General features: G+C 35.0%; 4 protein-coding genes and 1 pseudogene across 5 annotated transcripts; 3 read left to right on the plus strand and 2 right to left on the minus strand.

Moving 5' to 3' along the window:
* The first annotated feature begins 968 nt into the window (after positions 1-968).
* LOC111830621 lies at positions 969-1,892 on the plus strand. The gene has a single exon (XM_023783106.1). It carries the CDS (start codon positions 969-971, stop codon positions 1,890-1,892), a length of 924 nt encoding a protein of 307 aa, XP_023638874.1.
* A 2,994-nt stretch (positions 1,893-4,886) lies between these two features.
* LOC111830622 lies at positions 4,887-5,826 on the minus strand (annotated as a pseudogene).
* A 473-nt stretch (positions 5,827-6,299) lies between these two features.
* Positions 6,300-7,132, plus strand: LOC17884669 (probable E3 ubiquitin-protein ligase RNF144A). Its single transcript, XM_006292138.2, has 2 exons — positions 6,300-6,955; positions 7,045-7,132. Exons 1-2 carry the CDS (start codon positions 6,300-6,302, stop codon positions 7,130-7,132), a joined length of 744 nt encoding a protein of 247 aa, XP_006292200.2.
* Positions 7,133-10,271: 3,139 nt separating this feature from the next.
* LOC17886316 (protein Iojap, chloroplastic) lies at positions 10,272-12,182 on the plus strand. Its single transcript, XM_006291731.2, has 5 exons — positions 10,272-10,549; positions 11,097-11,223; positions 11,307-11,445; positions 11,533-11,621; positions 11,711-12,182. The coding sequence occupies exons 1-5, from the start codon at positions 10,331-10,333 to the stop codon at positions 11,830-11,832; spliced, it is 696 nt and encodes a 231-aa protein (XP_006291793.1). The 5' UTR covers positions 10,272-10,330; the 3' UTR covers positions 11,833-12,182.
* Positions 12,183-12,321: 139 nt separating this feature from the next.
* LOC17886035 lies at positions 12,322-14,595 on the minus strand. 2 transcript variants are annotated; one of them, XM_006290951.2, is made up of 3 exons: positions 13,229-14,595; positions 12,690-13,067; positions 12,322-12,605 (listed from the first exon to the last, which is right to left on the minus strand). In XM_006290951.2, coding segments are annotated over exons 1-3 (1,422 nt in total). In that variant the 5' UTR covers positions 14,271-14,595; the 3' UTR covers positions 12,322-12,603. The 2 variants fall into 2 exon arrangements, with proteins under 2 accessions (XP_006291013.1, XP_006291014.1); XM_006290952.2 differs by lacking the exon at positions 12,322-12,605 and having other exon boundaries at positions 12,612-13,067.
* Positions 14,596-17,573: the final 2,978 nt, after the last annotated feature.

Genomic DNA, 17,573 nt, shown 5'->3' on the forward strand with positions numbered 1-17,573 from the left:
CTCTTTATATCGTTTGCTCTAATATCCTTCAATTTTTACTATACTCCAAGTTTTTATGTCACCATTTACCTTGTGATCTAACTCTCTCTTGTGTACGTCTTAGTCACTAGGCATGACCACGGTTACGGTTATCACGGTTACGGTTTACTAACTACCGGTTATGGTTATTAATTTTTTATAACTATAACCTTAACCTTTATATATATGGTTACAACGGTTACCGTATACGGTTAAATCCGGTTACGGTTAAATACGGTTACGATTATTTCACTACAAGAAAACAGGTCGAAATCCTACGAAAATTCCTTCAAATATATTGGTAGGAAAAATTACCTACGGTAAAACTTTGCATTTATGACGAAGATGGAGTGTGGTAGGAAAAAGTAAGAGACATTTGCTACGAGAATATGTGTCAGAAAGTGGAAGGAAAATTTCCTACCAAATTCTTTTAATTAATAGTTTTGTAAGAAACCGTGAAGGAATAAAGAAGGGAGAAAGAAGGAAAACGCGCGGAGAGAAATTAGTAGGAAAATTTCCTTCTAAATACCTTCGCCATCAATATGGAAGGAAACGTCGTAGGAAAACCAAAGATATATGGAGGGAATACAGGTAGTAGGAAATTGGGAGGAAATAAATGTGTAGGAAATTCGAAGGTTACTAGTCGGTGTTGACAAGATGATAACAAGTTGATAATCTAGTGGGTGGTAAGTTGATAATGCATCGCAAGTTGAGAAATAAGTGTGGTTGGTGGAACAGTAAATATTTTGGTAGGAAACAGAGATTTTTGTGGCTATATAAAGGGTCGAACGTTTGTTATGATAATCACACAAACGAGCAAGTTTCACGCATTTCTCTATATTCTATTACGACTTACGAGTGAGGGCTTTTTTAAAGAAAGTTCAGAGATTTTTTTTTATATTTCTAAATTATTTTTTCATATTTCACGAGAAATCTTTTTAATATTTTCTATGAACTATTTTCGGTCATGGTTAGACAAAGAAAGATTTTATCCCAACGGCATGCTGACGAGGGATTATGCAGCTGGACTTACCGAATTCATGCACGTCGCTATGAATCAAGAACGCTGCTTGAGAAGTGGTATGATGTTTTGTCCCTGTCCTTGTTGTAACAATACAAAATTTATCGATAAGGATTTAGTTTGGAGTCATATCTATAGAGATGGGATAATGTCAAGTTACAAAACATGGTTTTATCATGGGGAAAAAGATGCATTCGATGTGGGTAGTTCTAGTGGAAATGCAGCAGAGAGGGTAGAAGAATATATGATTAGAGAAGAAGAGGTAGGTACAACTCAAATGGTTCATGATGCTTATAGAGAAAATATGAATGCCTATTCAAAACTTGAGAATGCCGTAGAAGAACCAAATGTAGAAGCTAAAAAGTTTTGTGATATGCTAGATAGTTCGAAGAGTAAATTATATGAAGGTTGTAAGGAAGGTCATTTTCCTTTATTTGCTGCAACAAGAATGATGAATATAAAGACAGATTACAATTTACCTGAAGATTGTGTAGATGCTTGGGCAGATTTCATAAAAGAAATCTTGCCCGAAGATAACATCTCACCAGCTTCTTATACTGAATTTGAAAAGCTTGTTGCTGGTCTCGGTTTGCCATATCAAATGATCGATGTTTGCATCGACAACTGTATGATTTACTGGCAATCAGACGCAAACTACATAGCTTGTCGATTTTGTGGGAAGCCGCGGTTTCAAAATACTGGTGGAAGGTCTCGAGTGCCATTTAAGCGTATGTGGTATTTACCAATAGCAGATCGGTTGAAGCGACTATATCAACAACCCCGCACAGCTGGAGCTATGAGATGGCACCACGAGCATTCAAACCCTGAAGGTCAGATTGCCCATCCCTCCTAAGGCATGGAAACATTTTCAAACAATGTATCCAAGTTTTGCAGAAGAAAGTAGGAACGTCTACATGGGACTTTGTACAGATGGTTTCAACCCCTTTGGAAAGCATGGACGACAATATTCTCTGTGGCTAGTTATTCTCACACCTTACAATCTGCCTCCATCGTTGTGCATGAAACGAGAGTTTCTATTTCTGTCTTTACTTGTTCCTGGTCCAGAACACCCAAAGAGATCCCTAGACGTCTTCTTACAACCTTTGATTCATGAGTTACAAGTCTTATGGGAGCATGGAGTTCAAGCTTATGATGTCTCATGGCAACAAAATTTTACGATGCGAGCGGTGCTGATGTGGACCATTAGCGATTTTCCTGCTTACGGAATGTTATCAGGATGGACAACACATGGAAGATTAGCATGTCCATATTGTCAAGATAGCATTGATGCATTCCAGTTAAGACATGGTAGAAAAACAAGTTGGTTTGACTGTCATAGGCGCTTCCTCCCTTCATCGCATCCTTATCGCCGCAACAAAAAGATGTTCACAAAGAATAGAGTTGTGAATGACCCGCCACCGCCTGAGGTAGATGGTTATAATGTTTTAACGCAACTTAGGGATTTTGGTGCAGAAAAAACAACAGAGTGCGGTGGAAATGGGCATGTACCAGTTGATGGTTATGGAGAGTATCAGAACTGGCACAAGCATAGTGTTTTTTTCGAGTTGCCGTATTGGGAAGATCTCCTGTTAAGACACTGTCTTGATGTCATGCACACTGAGAAGAATTTCTTCGACAACTTAATCAATACTGTTTTAAATGTCCCAGGAAAGACAAAAGACAATATCAAGTCGAGACAAGACTTACCCCTGGTATGTAACCGCCCTCATCTTCATGTCTTACCTAACGGTAAAGGTCAAATCCCGAAATTCAGATTAGATGCAGAAGGAAGTATGTAAATTTCGTCTTACATATTTTTTTCTCATTTTTTAAAATTAGTAATTGATTTAAATCGTTGCAGTAACAACAATCTGCAAATATAAATTAGTAATCCATTTTATAAATTGTTTATTTAGTGTTTCCTACCACAAAATTTTGAAGGAATATCGAATGAAAAGTGAAGGAAAGTTTGTAGGAAATTAGAAGGAATAGTTTCGTAGGAAATTAGAAGTAATGATTTCGTAGGAAATTAGAAGGAATAATTTCGTAGGAAATTAGAAGGAAACCGTTTCCTACGAATAATAGGAAGGAAAACGGTCATAAATACCCTTCGTGATTCCTACGAATAAACCTACAAAAGTTCCTTCAGCGCGGTTTTGGTAGGAAATTTTCCTACCAATATCTTACCATTTACGATTTCCTACGGGCGATTTCCTATCATTTTTTTCGTAGGAATATCGTAAGAAACAGCTGTTTCCTACCATTTTTTCACGCTACCGCCCGTAGGAAATAAGCGTTTTTCTTGTAGTGTAATTTGATGATTATGATATAAATAATATTATAGGCAAAATTTTATATCTTCTTACCATATCAAATAATGTTTATTTATAATATGAAATATATGTAATTATATGATTCAAATATTTATAGTAATGATTTTTGCTTAATCAACCATAATTACAAATATCTAAATTAAATTATTTTTGATTTAATTTATGGAAATGAGTAGTGGAGTTGATTAGAGTTACTAGTTTACACATTTAACCATCTAAAATATTGCTTTAATGAAATAATTTTTATTAAAGGTTTAACCGTACGGTTAACCAACGATTTTATACGGTTACGGTTAATTTTTTATAACCGTGACTGATTTATTTTTACGGTTAACGGTTATAATTTTTAACCGTTTTATACAATTACGGTTAAAAATACGATTAAGGTTAGATTTTGGTCAAGCCTATTAGCTACTACTATTTTCATCGCCTGAAAATTTTAGCCAACAGATGACTTTCTTCTCCCTTCTCCACCCTAAACCACAAATGATCTCTGGATGCATATTTATCTCATCATGTTATTTCATTATATTGTGTGTCTAAAGTAGATGACGACAGTGAAAATCAAAATAAAGCCTTTATCAAACCTTCTCTTGCTAAGGCAAGTCCCAGTTTTCAATCAAATATTTGCTTATATCTATTATTAAAGAAAAATATTAATCACACAACTTAATACTTTCCCAAAGGTATTTCGTAATAAACTGCTGAAAAAACAGATCATAATTAAGCAAAAGTTATAAAAGATATAAGATTCATTCAAATTAAAAAAAAAATTTGTGATCATAGAAATATTGAATAAAATTGTTTATGCGAAAACGAATTTGTTAAAACACTTACAGCATGAAATGGAGTTTACCTTTAATGTCATGCCCAAATGCCTATATCAAAAACTATTTTCTTCTAATGTGGAGGATTTGTTTGGTAGTTTATTAAAAACTATTTTCTTCAAAAACAGCAACAGTTTCAGACTGCACCAACACTTCTTCAGTGGCAATGCTTATGGAGGTTTAGTTCCTCCTCCTCCTCCACCATTGATGATCCCTCCTATGGCTAACAGAGACTGCACCAACACTTCTTCAGCTGCTTTAACTGACCCGTACAGCGCCTTTTTCGCACAGGTAAAACCTTCTTTAAGTGTTTCCGAGAAAGGTGTTCAGAGATATAAAAATCTTAGAGCTCACTGTTGTTGGCCATGATGCTGCAGACAATGAATATGGATCTCTAACAATAAAATGGCTGCAGCGATCTATAGACAACAGTCTGATCAGACTTCTTCAAAGGTATGCCCTCTCAAGTTCTTTGAATCACGAGAAAAGAGATTAGTCTATATATAGCGAGTATTATTGATCCCTATATATACTTCTTGAAATATTGTTGAAATACATGCAAAGATAAAACTTGAAAGCTTCACATTCAGTAATGGTCAAAGTAAGTTATAAACACTTTTGCTATTTTGAGGACAGTAACAAGAAAATTATCTCTCTCTCTTGCTCTCTTCCTCTTAAAATATGTTCTTAAAGTTTTAAAATCTTGTATGTTAATATAACTTTAGACGCAGATGTGGTGGCCTTGCTTCGACCTGGTTTTTGAGATGTCTTAGTGTCCTGAAGAGAGATAACAGTTTCAAAAGCACCAATAAGAGCTTTCACTTTGTTCTTTCTCACCTTTGTGACCTTATTCACTGTCTCCTCAATCACATTGTTTAACAATGTAATCATCTTCTTCTTCCCTTCTACTTTTGGATGCCTCAGAACAACGTCCTTCGGTTTGCGTTTTCAACTCCTGCACAGCCCTTTTTCTGAACTTGATTCATCTTGGAGAAGAATTTTCAGGTTTCGGCTCAAGAACCTTTCCTCTTTTGAAAGATAGCTGATGAGCTAGAGTCATCTTTACTCCTGTCCTCTTAGGCCTAATCTTTTTCTCGGCTTCAAGGTCTGCAGAACCAGTTTCTTTTTTCTTAGTCATCAAACCGGTACTGGCTTAGTGGGACTAGAACCACGTTTAGGAGAGTAGTCAAGCTTTTATGTCCACTTCTCATGGCTTTGTTCTCAGATGATTCTTTCTTCTCACTCTCAACATCTTTGTTGCTAGATTCAACATTACACACAGTCTTCTCTTTTACATCTTCACTCTTAATTGTCGGAAGTCTTTGCCTTCTCCACATTCTTTGGAGCAGAAACCTTACAACTTCCGGCGCCACTGACCCTTGAAACCTTCCCCAGTATTTGACTTCTCATTTCTCAAGCCAGGAACCTTTTTAACAACAGAGGAACCACTCAGAGTACTCTCTGTTTCTTTTTAACAACGGGACTGGACCTGCGGTTTACCCATTGTTCCAGTCGAATGACGTCTCAAAGTAGCACCTTGTGGCTTAGGCACTTCACTGATCTCTGGTATATTAATCTCTTCTTGATCCTTGGATACCACAGATGTAACATCTTCCACCTCTTTCATATTGCCAATAATGCTGTTTTTTCATGAAAGAACCAAACATCTGGAATTAGCTTGTCATAAAAGTAAGAGATGCAGTCACCAGTGCCCTTGTCAAAAGACTCTACATGTCAATACAGAACTACAGCTAGCAGATATATTCAATAAAAGCTCTGCAACCGGGTCTATTTCATTCCCGGTTTAGTCCCGGTTTAGTCCCGGTTTAGTCATTGTGACTAAAACTCTCTACCTATATTAGAAAGTTTCGTGTACATGTTGAATCGATTAAGATGAATGAGAATCACTTTTCTTCTTCAGCGTAACAACCAATCTCACCTCTGCTTGAATCGATCAACGTGTCTCAGCTTTGATTCAAGATTTGGCTTCAAGTGGGTTTAGGTTTCAAGTTATAATTCTAGGTTTAGGGTTTTCTTAGTTTCCGATTTCGTATCATCCGATCCACTTTGGTTTTGTTTTTCCTACAGATTTTGTTTTTAATGTCCATGGATAATAACAACTTGAAACTAGCAAGAGATGCTACATCTTCCCAAACTAATTGGTTTGAAGGAGACACAGAGCATGAGACTTGTCTAGTCTGCTACGGTAACGTTTCACCTAATGATAAGTTTGAGGTGCAAGGCTGCTTCCACCGCATCTGCGTTACGTGCATGAGGAAGCCTTTCTCATCTGAACAAATCCTACGTGGGAACACAGCAATCTGCCCTTATCCAGATTGCGAGAACGATCTTGTACCAGAGGATTGCAGAGGTTTTGCTGATGACAATGCTATTACTATTATGATCCAACGCAAGAAGGAGAAGGCCATCCCCGTTAAAGACAGAGTCTATTGTCCCAACCCTTGTTGTTCCTTTTTGATGTCGGACCTCGACCTCAACAGCCACTTAGGCAATAATAATCCTCGGCAGTTGTCAGAAGCACGCAAGTGCAAGGAGTGCGGCTTGTCTTTCTGCAAAAAGTGTCATGTTCCATGGCACCACAAGAAGACGTGCGATGAGTTCAAGAACTCAGAGTCTTACCTGAAATCAGACGCGGCGCTTTTGGAGTCTTTTGTGAAGACACAGGGATGGAAAAAGTGTCCACAGTGTCAGAGCATCGTTCAACATGGTGGCGGATGCATACAAATGACTTGCAGGTATGGTAATATTGGACATATTGAGCTTTCAGGTTTTATATTTTTCATCTAGATTTGACTTTAATAATCTTTGTTTTTGTTCATGGCAGGCATTGCAAACACGAGTTCTGTTACACATGTAGAGCTGCGTGTAAAAAGAAGAAACTGACATGTAAATGCTCGCGTTCAGGGAAATGACTATATATATATATATAGATCATATCGAATAATTTCTTATATAACTTATGTAAGACAAAGATGACTTTGTTTTGATGATGTTGAAGCTATTAATAAGTGATATGATACTCTGTGTGTTTGAGATCCCACTGTGAATTTTATGTCAATACACTAGTTTAGAGGAATTGTGTAATATGTAGACGCTAGCTAAATGCTAAATGGTACTCAGAGCTTCTTCGCGTGTTCTTGATGTCATGACTCATCATATACACAATCTTGGTCCAGGTCTGTATAAGAAAACTTAAGTCAATCTTTGTAGCATTCCTACACAAACGTTTAGTTTTAAATTGAACTAAATATCGCAGGGAATGATCCTAAGCTAGTGAATAGGATACTAGATCCAAATTACTTGAGCGGGATTTCAGGAACATTCGCAAATGTAAACCGAACGATTCAAGAAAATGGACCTTAAGGCTGCTGCTTGGGTTGGAGAAGCTGGAGGAGCGTTTAACAGTGGTGGCCGTAAGGTTTCTGAGACATTCATTAACAGCTTCTGGTAAGACACAAATCACACAATCAAAACCCACTTTTCATAGTTCTATAGTTGAAAAATATAAACTTAGTCCAGCTCGGTATGTCCTCAAAGCATAACGCCAAAGTATACTGCAGACAAGCTTTGGTGGGAGGTTTTTAACGGTCTGCTTGAAAAAGGAAACGTTTGTTCCCAATGCAGACTACTACAGGCAAGTACATAAACCTGAAACCATAATTCCTAAACCAACATAATAAACTATTGGTGAGTCATAACATAAACCTCTCTTGATCTCGAAAAATTTGGCCAGCGCGCTTCTTTGGCACGGTTTGATGGGTAAAGGCGTTATCGAGGTTCAGACAAATGCCTCGGAGTATTTACGAGCCTACATTTATTGCTCCAAAGGAAGAGTGAGTGTTTATCTCTCTACCTCTGTCCCTAAATCATCCTCTAGTTTCGGTTTTGTAACTGTTGAGTCTTATCATTTCTTGGCAATTGTATGTATTATCTAAATGTAACACTGAATATTGTATTTGGCAAGCGTTCGATCATTCCAATCTAAATATTTCTCTTATACTGTTTATAGTATTCTCATTCCAATCTAAATATTTCTCTTATACTGTTTCCGATAAATTTGTTGTAGGATAGGTACCTGCAGAACAAACAAAATGAAGATCAGAGACCTCCCGATACAAATTACTTGGAGAATAAACTCCAAGTTATTGTGCAATGTAAAATGCTTACACAATATCTAAGTTTGTCAGATTTGAGAGTTGAGCAGGGATCCCTCCACTCAAATAGTTATTATTCAAGTACCTAAAGTAGAGATTTGGAAAAGAGAACGCAATGAATATAATATATGAGATAAAATGAAAGAGTGAACCAATGAATGTGGAGAACGCAATGTATAGACGAGTCTAATGGTCTATACTATCCTAACTTAGTTAATATAGAATAGACCAAATATAAAGTAGAACATAATTGTCTATTCTATCTTGACATACTCAATAACAACGTTGTCCACAGGGTCAAGCCTAATAATTATTAGAAAATGTAAGTAACTTGTAACATCTATCTTAACATTTTTGAAGTACATTTTGTACTAAAATCTAATTTAGGTTATAACCTTTATTTTGTAATATTTGCATAATCAAACACTTGCCATTTGAATAAATAACAAAACTTAAAGTAAATTTTGTAATTAAATCACAAGCAAATCTCAAAATTGGAAATAAATATTTATTACATCAAATAAAATTTCCTAAAATATCTCTCTAATAATTTGAATCTCTCTCCAATATATTTATATAATCTTATTTATTTTCCATTTATATTATTACATAAAAAATATTATAATAAAAATACCAATTTTTTCACACATTTTGCAATTTAAATTTTTGAAAACGGACGTATATAACTCAATTGATAAAGGGAAAATGTTTATATAAGAGTTCAAAACCATTATAAATATGACTAATATGTTTCCAACTACAAATGAGCATGAAATTTGGTTTCTTAGGCATCCAAATTAAAAGATTTATTCTGTTTAATCCGGTTATATATTTAAGAAAACTAAATTTTTAAAAAGTTTCAAAATATTATAAATTTAAATTTCTTAGAAAGGTGTAAAATATTATAGAAACTCTTACTAATGCCGTAATATTCTAACATTTAATTGAAAGTATTATTAATATTTCAACTCTAATTTTTTAAAATATAATAATATTGTACATAAATATGGTTGGACGGATTTGACTTTACATAAATAGGGTTATATTTTTCTTACATGTTGTCTATAATAAAATATTTTTACGGGTTAAGTTAAAATATAATTTGTTTTACAACAAAATTATTCCGTGGTGTACTGCGAGTTGACCACATATATCTATGAATCTACTTATAATACAAATTCATAAAAGTATGTAAAATTAAATGAAATAAACACGTATAAAACTAGACTATATAAATCAACTAAAAAAATGACCAACCAAACAAATATATTAAATTATGGACCCGTGGTGTACCACGGGGTAAATCCTAATTTTCTCTGAAATTTGAACTGTTACTATTTCCATATGAATAATCTCAAACACCAAATAACTTTGTAAATGGTTGACATTGACATTACTAATTATACTAATCAACTAGATTTTAACCTACGGTACACCGCGGGACAATATTTTTAAAATATATTTTTTATTAATTTTATTTGGTATATAAGATTGTACTACTGTATTTTGATTGTTATTTCTGACTTAACTAGTGGAATATTGCATGATAATTCTTTTTTATATAATTGTAATTTGATCAACTTATTTAAATATGTCTAATATTCAAAATAATGAAATAATGTTGGCATAATTATTAATAATATTTTAGTACATAAATCTTTTTTGTATCGATTAAATAATATACGTTCGTTTTCAATAAGTCATCTTATTTTCTAATTTATATTTTTAACTAATTAAGTTTTATTATTAAATCATCGTTGTATGAAGACAAATTCGATAAAATAAAACACATTATTTTATTTATAAATATGTTAATAAAAATTAATCATATAATTATTTAACTTAATATTTTATGAGAGAAGCGAAGGGTTTTAGGATTATTATTGGGTTATAGTATTATCTTATCCGCTTCTCGACGACGACTAGAGAGAGTTTTCGAAACTTTGCCGCAACTTAATGGCATCTTCCACCGGTCTCACCGTCGCCGGAGCTCTTCTTGCCGGAGATTTTCGATTACCAGCTTCATCTTCTCAAATACCCAGAAAGACTTCTTCTTCATTCTCACTTTCGCCGTCACCATATCATTGCTGTTGCCGAGGCAAAATTTTGACTTCTTCTCTCAGTAACTCACGGAGATTTGCTGTAGGGAAGGAAGCTGAAGATGGGTTTCTCTCGGTACGTTCAAATTCTCTAACCTCTGCTTCGGTTTTGTATTTGTAATGTGATATCAAAGGAAGATACTTTACAAGGTTTGTTTGTTTGTTTGGTAACAAAAATTGATGAAAGATTGTAACTTTGATTGGTTTAGTTTCAAAGTTTCAACCTTTACTAGTTATGGATTTGTCTAAGCTAACAAAAATTGATGAAAGATTGCAACTTTGATTGGTTTAGTTTCAAAGTTTCAACCTTTACTAGTTATGGATTTGTCTGAGCTAACAAATTGGTGAAAGATTGCAACTTTGATTGGTTTAGTTACAAAGTTTCAACCTTTACTAGTTATGGATTTGTTTGAGCTAACAAATTTGATGAAAGATTGCAACTTTGATTGGTTTAGTTTCAGAGTTTCAACCTTTACTAGTTATGGATTTGTCTGAGTTATTAAATTTGATGAAAGATTGCAACTTTGGTTGGTCTAGTTACAAAGTTTCAACCTTTACTAGTTATGGATTTGTCTGAGTTAAGTTGTGTTGGTTTTTTACTTTGTAAACATTGTCTTGTGTAGAATGTGAGTGAAGATACAGATGAGATGTTCGATGAATTGTTCAATAAATATGGCAAGGTTGTGTTCAAGAGTGATGATGTTAAGTCTCCAACTGCTGAGGTTGATGATGATGCAGAGAGTTTAGCATGTAAGCTATTGGCTTTAGCAATTGAAAGAATGTGAAATAGTATTAATATTGATTTTGATGTTGTTGTTATATGTTTGTTGCAGTTGCTGTTGAATTGGCTAAAGTTGCGAGTGATGTGAAAGCTGGAGATATTAAGGTTCTCTTTGTGAAGCCTCTTGTTTACTGGACTCGGTTTTTCATCATAGCCACTGCGTTTTCGCGGCCTCAGTTAGATGCAATTGGGTAGAGAGAACTGTTTGGATATTTTTTGACTGGTGTCTATTTCAGTTACAGCAAACTGACTTTTCTCGTTATTAACCGGGAATGCAGATCGAGGATGAGAGATCTAGCTGAGAAGAAGTACGGTAAAGTTGCTAATGGAGATGTAAAGCCAAATTCATGGACATTGTTGGATTTTGGTGAGTTTCTTTTTACATTGCTGTCTTGCCTCTCTCAACTCGATATGTCATGTGGTTGTCAAAGTTGATGTGGATTGATATATTTACAGGTGATGTGGTGATCCATTTATTCTTACCTCCACAAAGGACCTTCTACAACTTGGAAGACTTTTACGGGAATGCAATGCAAATTGAACTTCCCTTTGAAGATCAGTCACCGCCAAGGAACTGATAAGAAAGTAACAGTTTTGGAAGGAGAAATTTGTTGATTCTCTTTACGGCTCCCATGAGGCATGAGACAACAAGGGTGTGAGGTTTCATTTTGTTTGTCCACAAAATGCTCTGATGCGTTACACAGCTCTCGGCGTGAGGTGTTGATGTATCTTACTCGCTAAGATGGTCCAACAACAGTCAGGAGGCTCGGACATGCTTTAATTTATTTGTTAGATAAAGTTAGACAAAACTGTGTTCCGGCTTTATGTAATGTATGATTTAGGATGATGATTCTTCATGTTATGGAACACACACTGACCAAGCTCTAACCTAATTCTAGATTAATTATCAGTCGATTTCCAATCAAAAGAACTCAAATATTTTTTATGAAAATCACTGAATAATACCATATGATATGGTTTTGTGCATAGATGAGAATTTTGGTCTATGCTATGATCTTGTATATTAAACAAAGACACAATGTAGTGATGTAGTACAATGATTCATATAAGAGTAATTCACAAATCTCCATTGTTAAGAAACAGAGATCGATACCTTTATTCCTTAACCAATCACCATACATACACACCATAAGAGAGACTAGTACATCATCATCCTAGCTCTTCCATCATTATCATCTCACATGCGAGACTTTACAAAAATTAACATAAGCTCTCTAAACATATAAACTGTTTTGAGCTTATCTACTCTTGCTGTTCCATAGATGAAAACTGACCTGAAACAGTCAAGTAACACAAGGGACCAGAACCGGTACGCTCATCGTCTCATATCCTGCAATCAAAATATATGAACTGGTAACCTCGGAATTAAGTTTCAGTGCAAGTACCAAGAGTTATTGGGTGAAAGAATGGTTACAGTTAGTCACGTGTTGGTTCCCCTGAGCGTTTTCAGAAAGACTCAGCTCCATGTCATGTGTTTCAGACCATCCTGGTTCATATGTCTCAAGGAAACCGATTTTAGCTTTATTGGGGAGGTCGTGAGGATGAACAAATGGAACTCCGTGTGGCCACCCAATCTCCCTTTTAATATTAGCACAAGGGCTGTTCATTACATTGTGGTTGTTCTCGCACTCCTTGAGGTTGCAGAATCTGAGCTTGATTCCTTTTTTGTCTGCAATCTCCTGAACTCGTTCCTTCAGAACTCTCTGTGCCTCTAATCTCAGCCTCTTTGATGGTGGTAGTGGTTTGCATCTGGAATCGTTCTTCCTCCGCTTTTTCAGCTGTTTCATTGACCCTGTACCATAAGGAAGGACCTACTGTTGATCAAAATAAGGAGTAACTGAACATCACATGAACTATGAACTACGACTTTCTACAATCTGAATCCTCTTCGAAAATGCTATGAAAGAATAAAGATGAAATTAAGCTACAAGACTAAAACGTAAACTCATATACCATCCTGGGATTGAGGGACGCTGAAGCTTTGCAAAGTCTGTCTGTTAAAGAGTTCATCATTTGAGTGAGGTCTCTGCATGAAGTCATCGACTGAAACAGGGAGCTGAAACTGAGCTTCAACACCATGACCTGCTGCTGTCATCTCTGAGCAACTCAGATTGGTCATTGATTTTGGCATGAGTTTGAAGGTCAACGAGAACCTCCCTTCTATACTTCCTTGCATACTGTTTATATCTGTTCTATGCACTGCAGGACTCACATACCCCGCTGTAGCCTGGTAAAGAGCTAGCCCCGGGAATACAACAGCCTCTTGAGGACCAAGATCCATATCAACTAAAACCCATTGCCCATGCATGTCCCTGATGTGCAACCCTGCCTTATCTGATTTCACAAACGAGATCAGACTCTTGTCTAGCTGGTGATCATGGTCCGAATACAAAATAAGCTGCTCGTCTTCAGTTAAATTATGATGCTGTGCTCCATGAAACGACGGCCTACCATAACAACAAACCGATAACACAGAAGACGAAATCTCCTTATTCCTCAAAGGAACATTATCAAGAATCTCAGTAAACGGACAACTTCTCAAGTTCAAATAAAAACCAATAGCATCAAGAACAACACGAGCAGCTTTTCCAAGTAAAGCAAATACATCAGGCAAAGCAGCAGGAGGGAAGTCCATAGAATTAGTAGCCTCAACAGGAGTCAAACCAGGTCTATACTCGTAAAACTCTTGCCAAGACTGAGGATCTGCATAGTAACCAGAGGTCTTACACCATTCACGCGAATCATTACTATGGATCATATCATTAGAAGCTGGATATGAATCTCTCTGATGGAAATAGAGCCGAGCAGAATCAAGACCAGATCTAAGTAGAGCTCCATCACTAGTTGGAAACTGAATAATGACTGCAGAGTACTGTGCTAGAGACTGAGACAATGTACTCACTGCTAACTTGTATGAATCAGAAGGTAAACCTTCACTAGGAGCTAAATCACAAACCTTTACACGACCCAATGTTGGTATTCCATTTCCTGCCATCAAACTATACACCTAATTCCCAAATCTCAGAAAAAAATCTGACCTTTACAATCAAATCTAACGCCTAACTCAAAAACCAATCATTTACAGCAAACATAGAGAGACTTGTATCAGACTTGCAGAACTCAGAATCGATTGCAATGGTTGAAAGCAACGAAATGAAATCAGAAGGGAACCACTTTGCTGCAAGATACCCAGAAATAAAAATTGAAGCTTTCAATCACGAAAGGAGAAGTAAGAGAGAAAGCTCTTGAGGAGGATTGAAGAGAAGCGAGGCGAATCATCAACCGATCTCCTATGCCTTTAGATTTTAATTTAATCTCTCTATTTGTGTGCTCTATTGAATCTCTCTCACCAATATATTATTAACTTTTTTTTTTGTAGAAATTTGAGAATCTCGAATTATAATTTTTTTTTAATGTAATTTTCATCTTAACTCATCTCGAAATTTACTTTTTACAAATAATAAAATTAAATGTATTTTCATCTTAAGTTATATAATTTTCTATTAATATATTTTAAATACATTTAGCTACTTATTAAAATATATTTAATTTTATTACCAAAAAAAAAAATATATTTGATTTTACTTTTATATGATATTACAAATATTAATAATACTATATATATATACAAAAAATATTCTCTTTAAATTAAGCATAAAACCTAATACTTAAATACTCTAATGTGCTAATCATAAAATTAAACATACACTAGATTACGTAATATCATAAGAAATAAAACATAAAATGCTAGAAAATTTTGATAACATATAAAACCAGGACTTAAACTGTTGTTGTCTAGAAAATGGATGGGTTAGATATAATTCATGGTTGTAAGTTTAGAAAGGGTCGAGATGTGTAAGTGGAATTGTAAAACACTTATGGGAAAAAAAAAACATATAAAACCAGGATAAAGATAAACACTAACTTGATTTTAATCTTCGTCACTTGGTGATGGGCCAAACTGTTTTCAATTATTTTTAACCAAATCAATTTTTTTGTGTGTGATTGCAGAGAATGTTTTCCAAATTAGTAGGTATATTTTGTAGAATATGTAGAATTTACTTGTGTGCATATGTCCAGTTTCTTCGACTTAGCTTGTTCGAATTGGGACACATCATTTACAAGTATTTTAGGCACACAATGAAATGTTCCAAGAGACAAAGTAAAGTACTTCTAGAATGCCATTCTCATGTATAAAACAATCACCAACAAAGGTTTAGAGCATAACACAAACTCTTGATTCAAGGAAACTACAATCATAATCTGCAGAAGTTACACCAAATGATTTAAAAGCGTTCCAAGTTTCATCGACTCGGTAAGAGCGCGAACGTATCGACAGTGGTGCAGCAGACCAAAGAATAGACACTACGAATGCAACAACATAAATATTTCAATCATTATATAGTGTAATAAACACCATGCCAACAAAATACAAGTAGTAGAATCTAAAACATGCAGTGTATGATACATAAGTATGAGAATGTCACTTCACAAGTCTGAATTGATCACCAAGAATTCAGAGCATAATACAAAAACAAATCCATTCAAGATTCAAGTAAATCCATTCAAGTATATGCAATCCCAAGATGCATCTATTTCATAAAATGCTACCAAAGACACATATTGTAATGTTTAAAGAACCAAAGTAAAATTATAGAATGTTTAAAACAATTGACAAAAATTTAGAGCAGAACACAAAACAAATACTTTCAAGATTCAAGGAAACAACAATCATAATTCTATAGAAGTTGCACTTATGCCAAAATAAATATCTACAAGAGACTCTAAGATTCCTCCATAGTATATAGAGTAAGAGACCTGATGATACAAAAACACTAAGACAAACAAATTACTTGTGATTACATGATAGTATGAACTAATTACTAACAAGTTTGAAAAGCGCATTAAAAACAAAAACAAAAAAGTTTGAAAAATATATCTGTCAAAGAAGTTTGCTACTTGAACTCTAGTCAAAGTCTTAACATAAGCATATACCTGCAAAAAAAAAAAACAGAGTTTGTTAGTCTTCATTGTACGTAAATCTCTCATTCGTATATATTATTTGGTCTCAAGTCTGCTACATATTCTTTGTCAAGTCTCTTTGTCTTACAACTTTTTAAAGTCGTTGGTCTATAAGTTCTGAGTTCACTGTTTGGTTTCGAGACTTCTTTACTCTGCTGGTCGTTTTTAGCATCCAACAAATCGCAAATGATCTTCTTTACTTTAGTTTGCATGCACTACCCATCCAAAGTCTTTTACCTTTAAGCTTATGATTTTTCTAAGCCCCTCTTTTAGAACTCTTTGGTTCTATTCTCTCTTTGTCTTAAATTTCATTCCCTTCCATAGTCTTTTGACTCCTTATGTCTCGTTCTGAGCCATTTTTTACTCTGCTGGTCGTTTTTACCATCCAACAAATTATAACTGATCTTATTTACTCTACTTTGCATGCACCACCATATCTTTTACCTTCTGTCTTATGATTCTTCTAAGCCTCTCTTTGAGAACCCTTGGCTCTTTTATGTCTTTTGTCTTAAGGCTCATTCCCATTATTGATTTTCCAAGCCGAGGGTACCAAACTGTGAGAACTCTTTATTTCTTGTATGTGTTTTGTCTTAAAGCACTTTCCCATTCAAAGTCATTTGACTCTTTACCTTGTAATTTTTGCTAAGATGCATGCACTACCAAGCCAATAGTTCCCATCCAATGTCTTTTGTCTTCAGGCTCATTCCCATTATGATTTTGCAAGTCGAGGGTACCAAGCTTTAAGAACTCTTTGGTTCTTGTATGTCTTTTGTCTTAAAGCTCTTTCACATTCAAAGTAATTTGACTCTTAATCTTATAACTTTTCCCAACATGCATGCACTACCTAGCCAACAGTTCCCTTCCAATGTCTTTTGTCTTATGTCTTAAGGCTCATTCCCATTATGATTTTGCAAGCGAGGGTACCTTGTTAGAACACTTTGGAGCTTGTATGTCTTTTGTCTTAATATTTTTCCCACCATGCCTGCACTATACCAAGCCAACATGTTCCTTCCAACGTCTTTGTCTTATGTCTTAAGGCTCTTTCCCATTATGATTTTCCAAGCCAAGGGTACCAAACTGTTAGAACACTTTGGTTCTTGTATTTCTTTTGTCTTAGCTCATTCCCCTTTAGAGTCATTTGACTCTTTATCTTATAGTTTTTTTCCAACATGCATGCACTACCTAGCCAACAGTTCCCTTCCAATGTCTTTTGTCTTAATGTCTTAAGGCTCTTTCCCATTATGATTTTGCAAGCTGGGGGTACCAAACTATTAGA

The sequence above is a fragment of the Capsella rubella genome, unplaced genomic scaffold (genome assembly GCF_000375325.1).
Source record: "Capsella rubella cultivar Monte Gargano unplaced genomic scaffold, Caprub1_0 scaffold_5, whole genome shotgun sequence".
In the NCBI taxonomy this organism is placed as follows: Eukaryota; Viridiplantae; Streptophyta; class Magnoliopsida; order Brassicales; family Brassicaceae; genus Capsella; species Capsella rubella.

Coding starts and splice junctions, on each gene's coding strand:
- LOC111830621 (XM_023783106.1), top strand. CDS start 969: ATGAACTATTTTCGGTCATGGTTAGACAAAGAAAGATTTTATCCCAAC.
- LOC17884669 (XM_006292138.2), top strand. CDS start 6,300: ATGTCCATGGATAATAACAACTTGAAACTAGCAAGAGATGCTACATCT. Junction 6,956..7,044: donor TGCATACAAATGACTTGCAG/GTATGGTAATAT, acceptor TGTTCATGGCAG/GCATTGCAAACACGAGTTCT.
- LOC17886316 (XM_006291731.2), top strand. CDS start 10,331: ATGGCATCTTCCACCGGTCTCACCGTCGCCGGAGCTCTTCTTGCCGGA. Junction 11,224..11,306: donor TGATGCAGAGAGTTTAGCAT/GTAAGCTATTGG, acceptor TGTTTGTTGCAG/TTGCTGTTGAATTGGCTAAA. Junction 11,622..11,710: donor ATGGACATTGTTGGATTTTG/GTGAGTTTCTTT, acceptor ATATATTTACAG/GTGATGTGGTGATCCATTTA.
- LOC17886035 (XM_006290952.2), bottom strand. CDS start 14,270: ATGGCAGGAAATGGAATACCAACATTGGGTCGTGTAAAGGTTTGTGAT. Junction 13,068..13,228: donor CGTCCCTCAATCCCAGGATG/GTATATGAGTTT, acceptor CTTATGGTACAG/GGTCAATGAAACAGCTGAAA.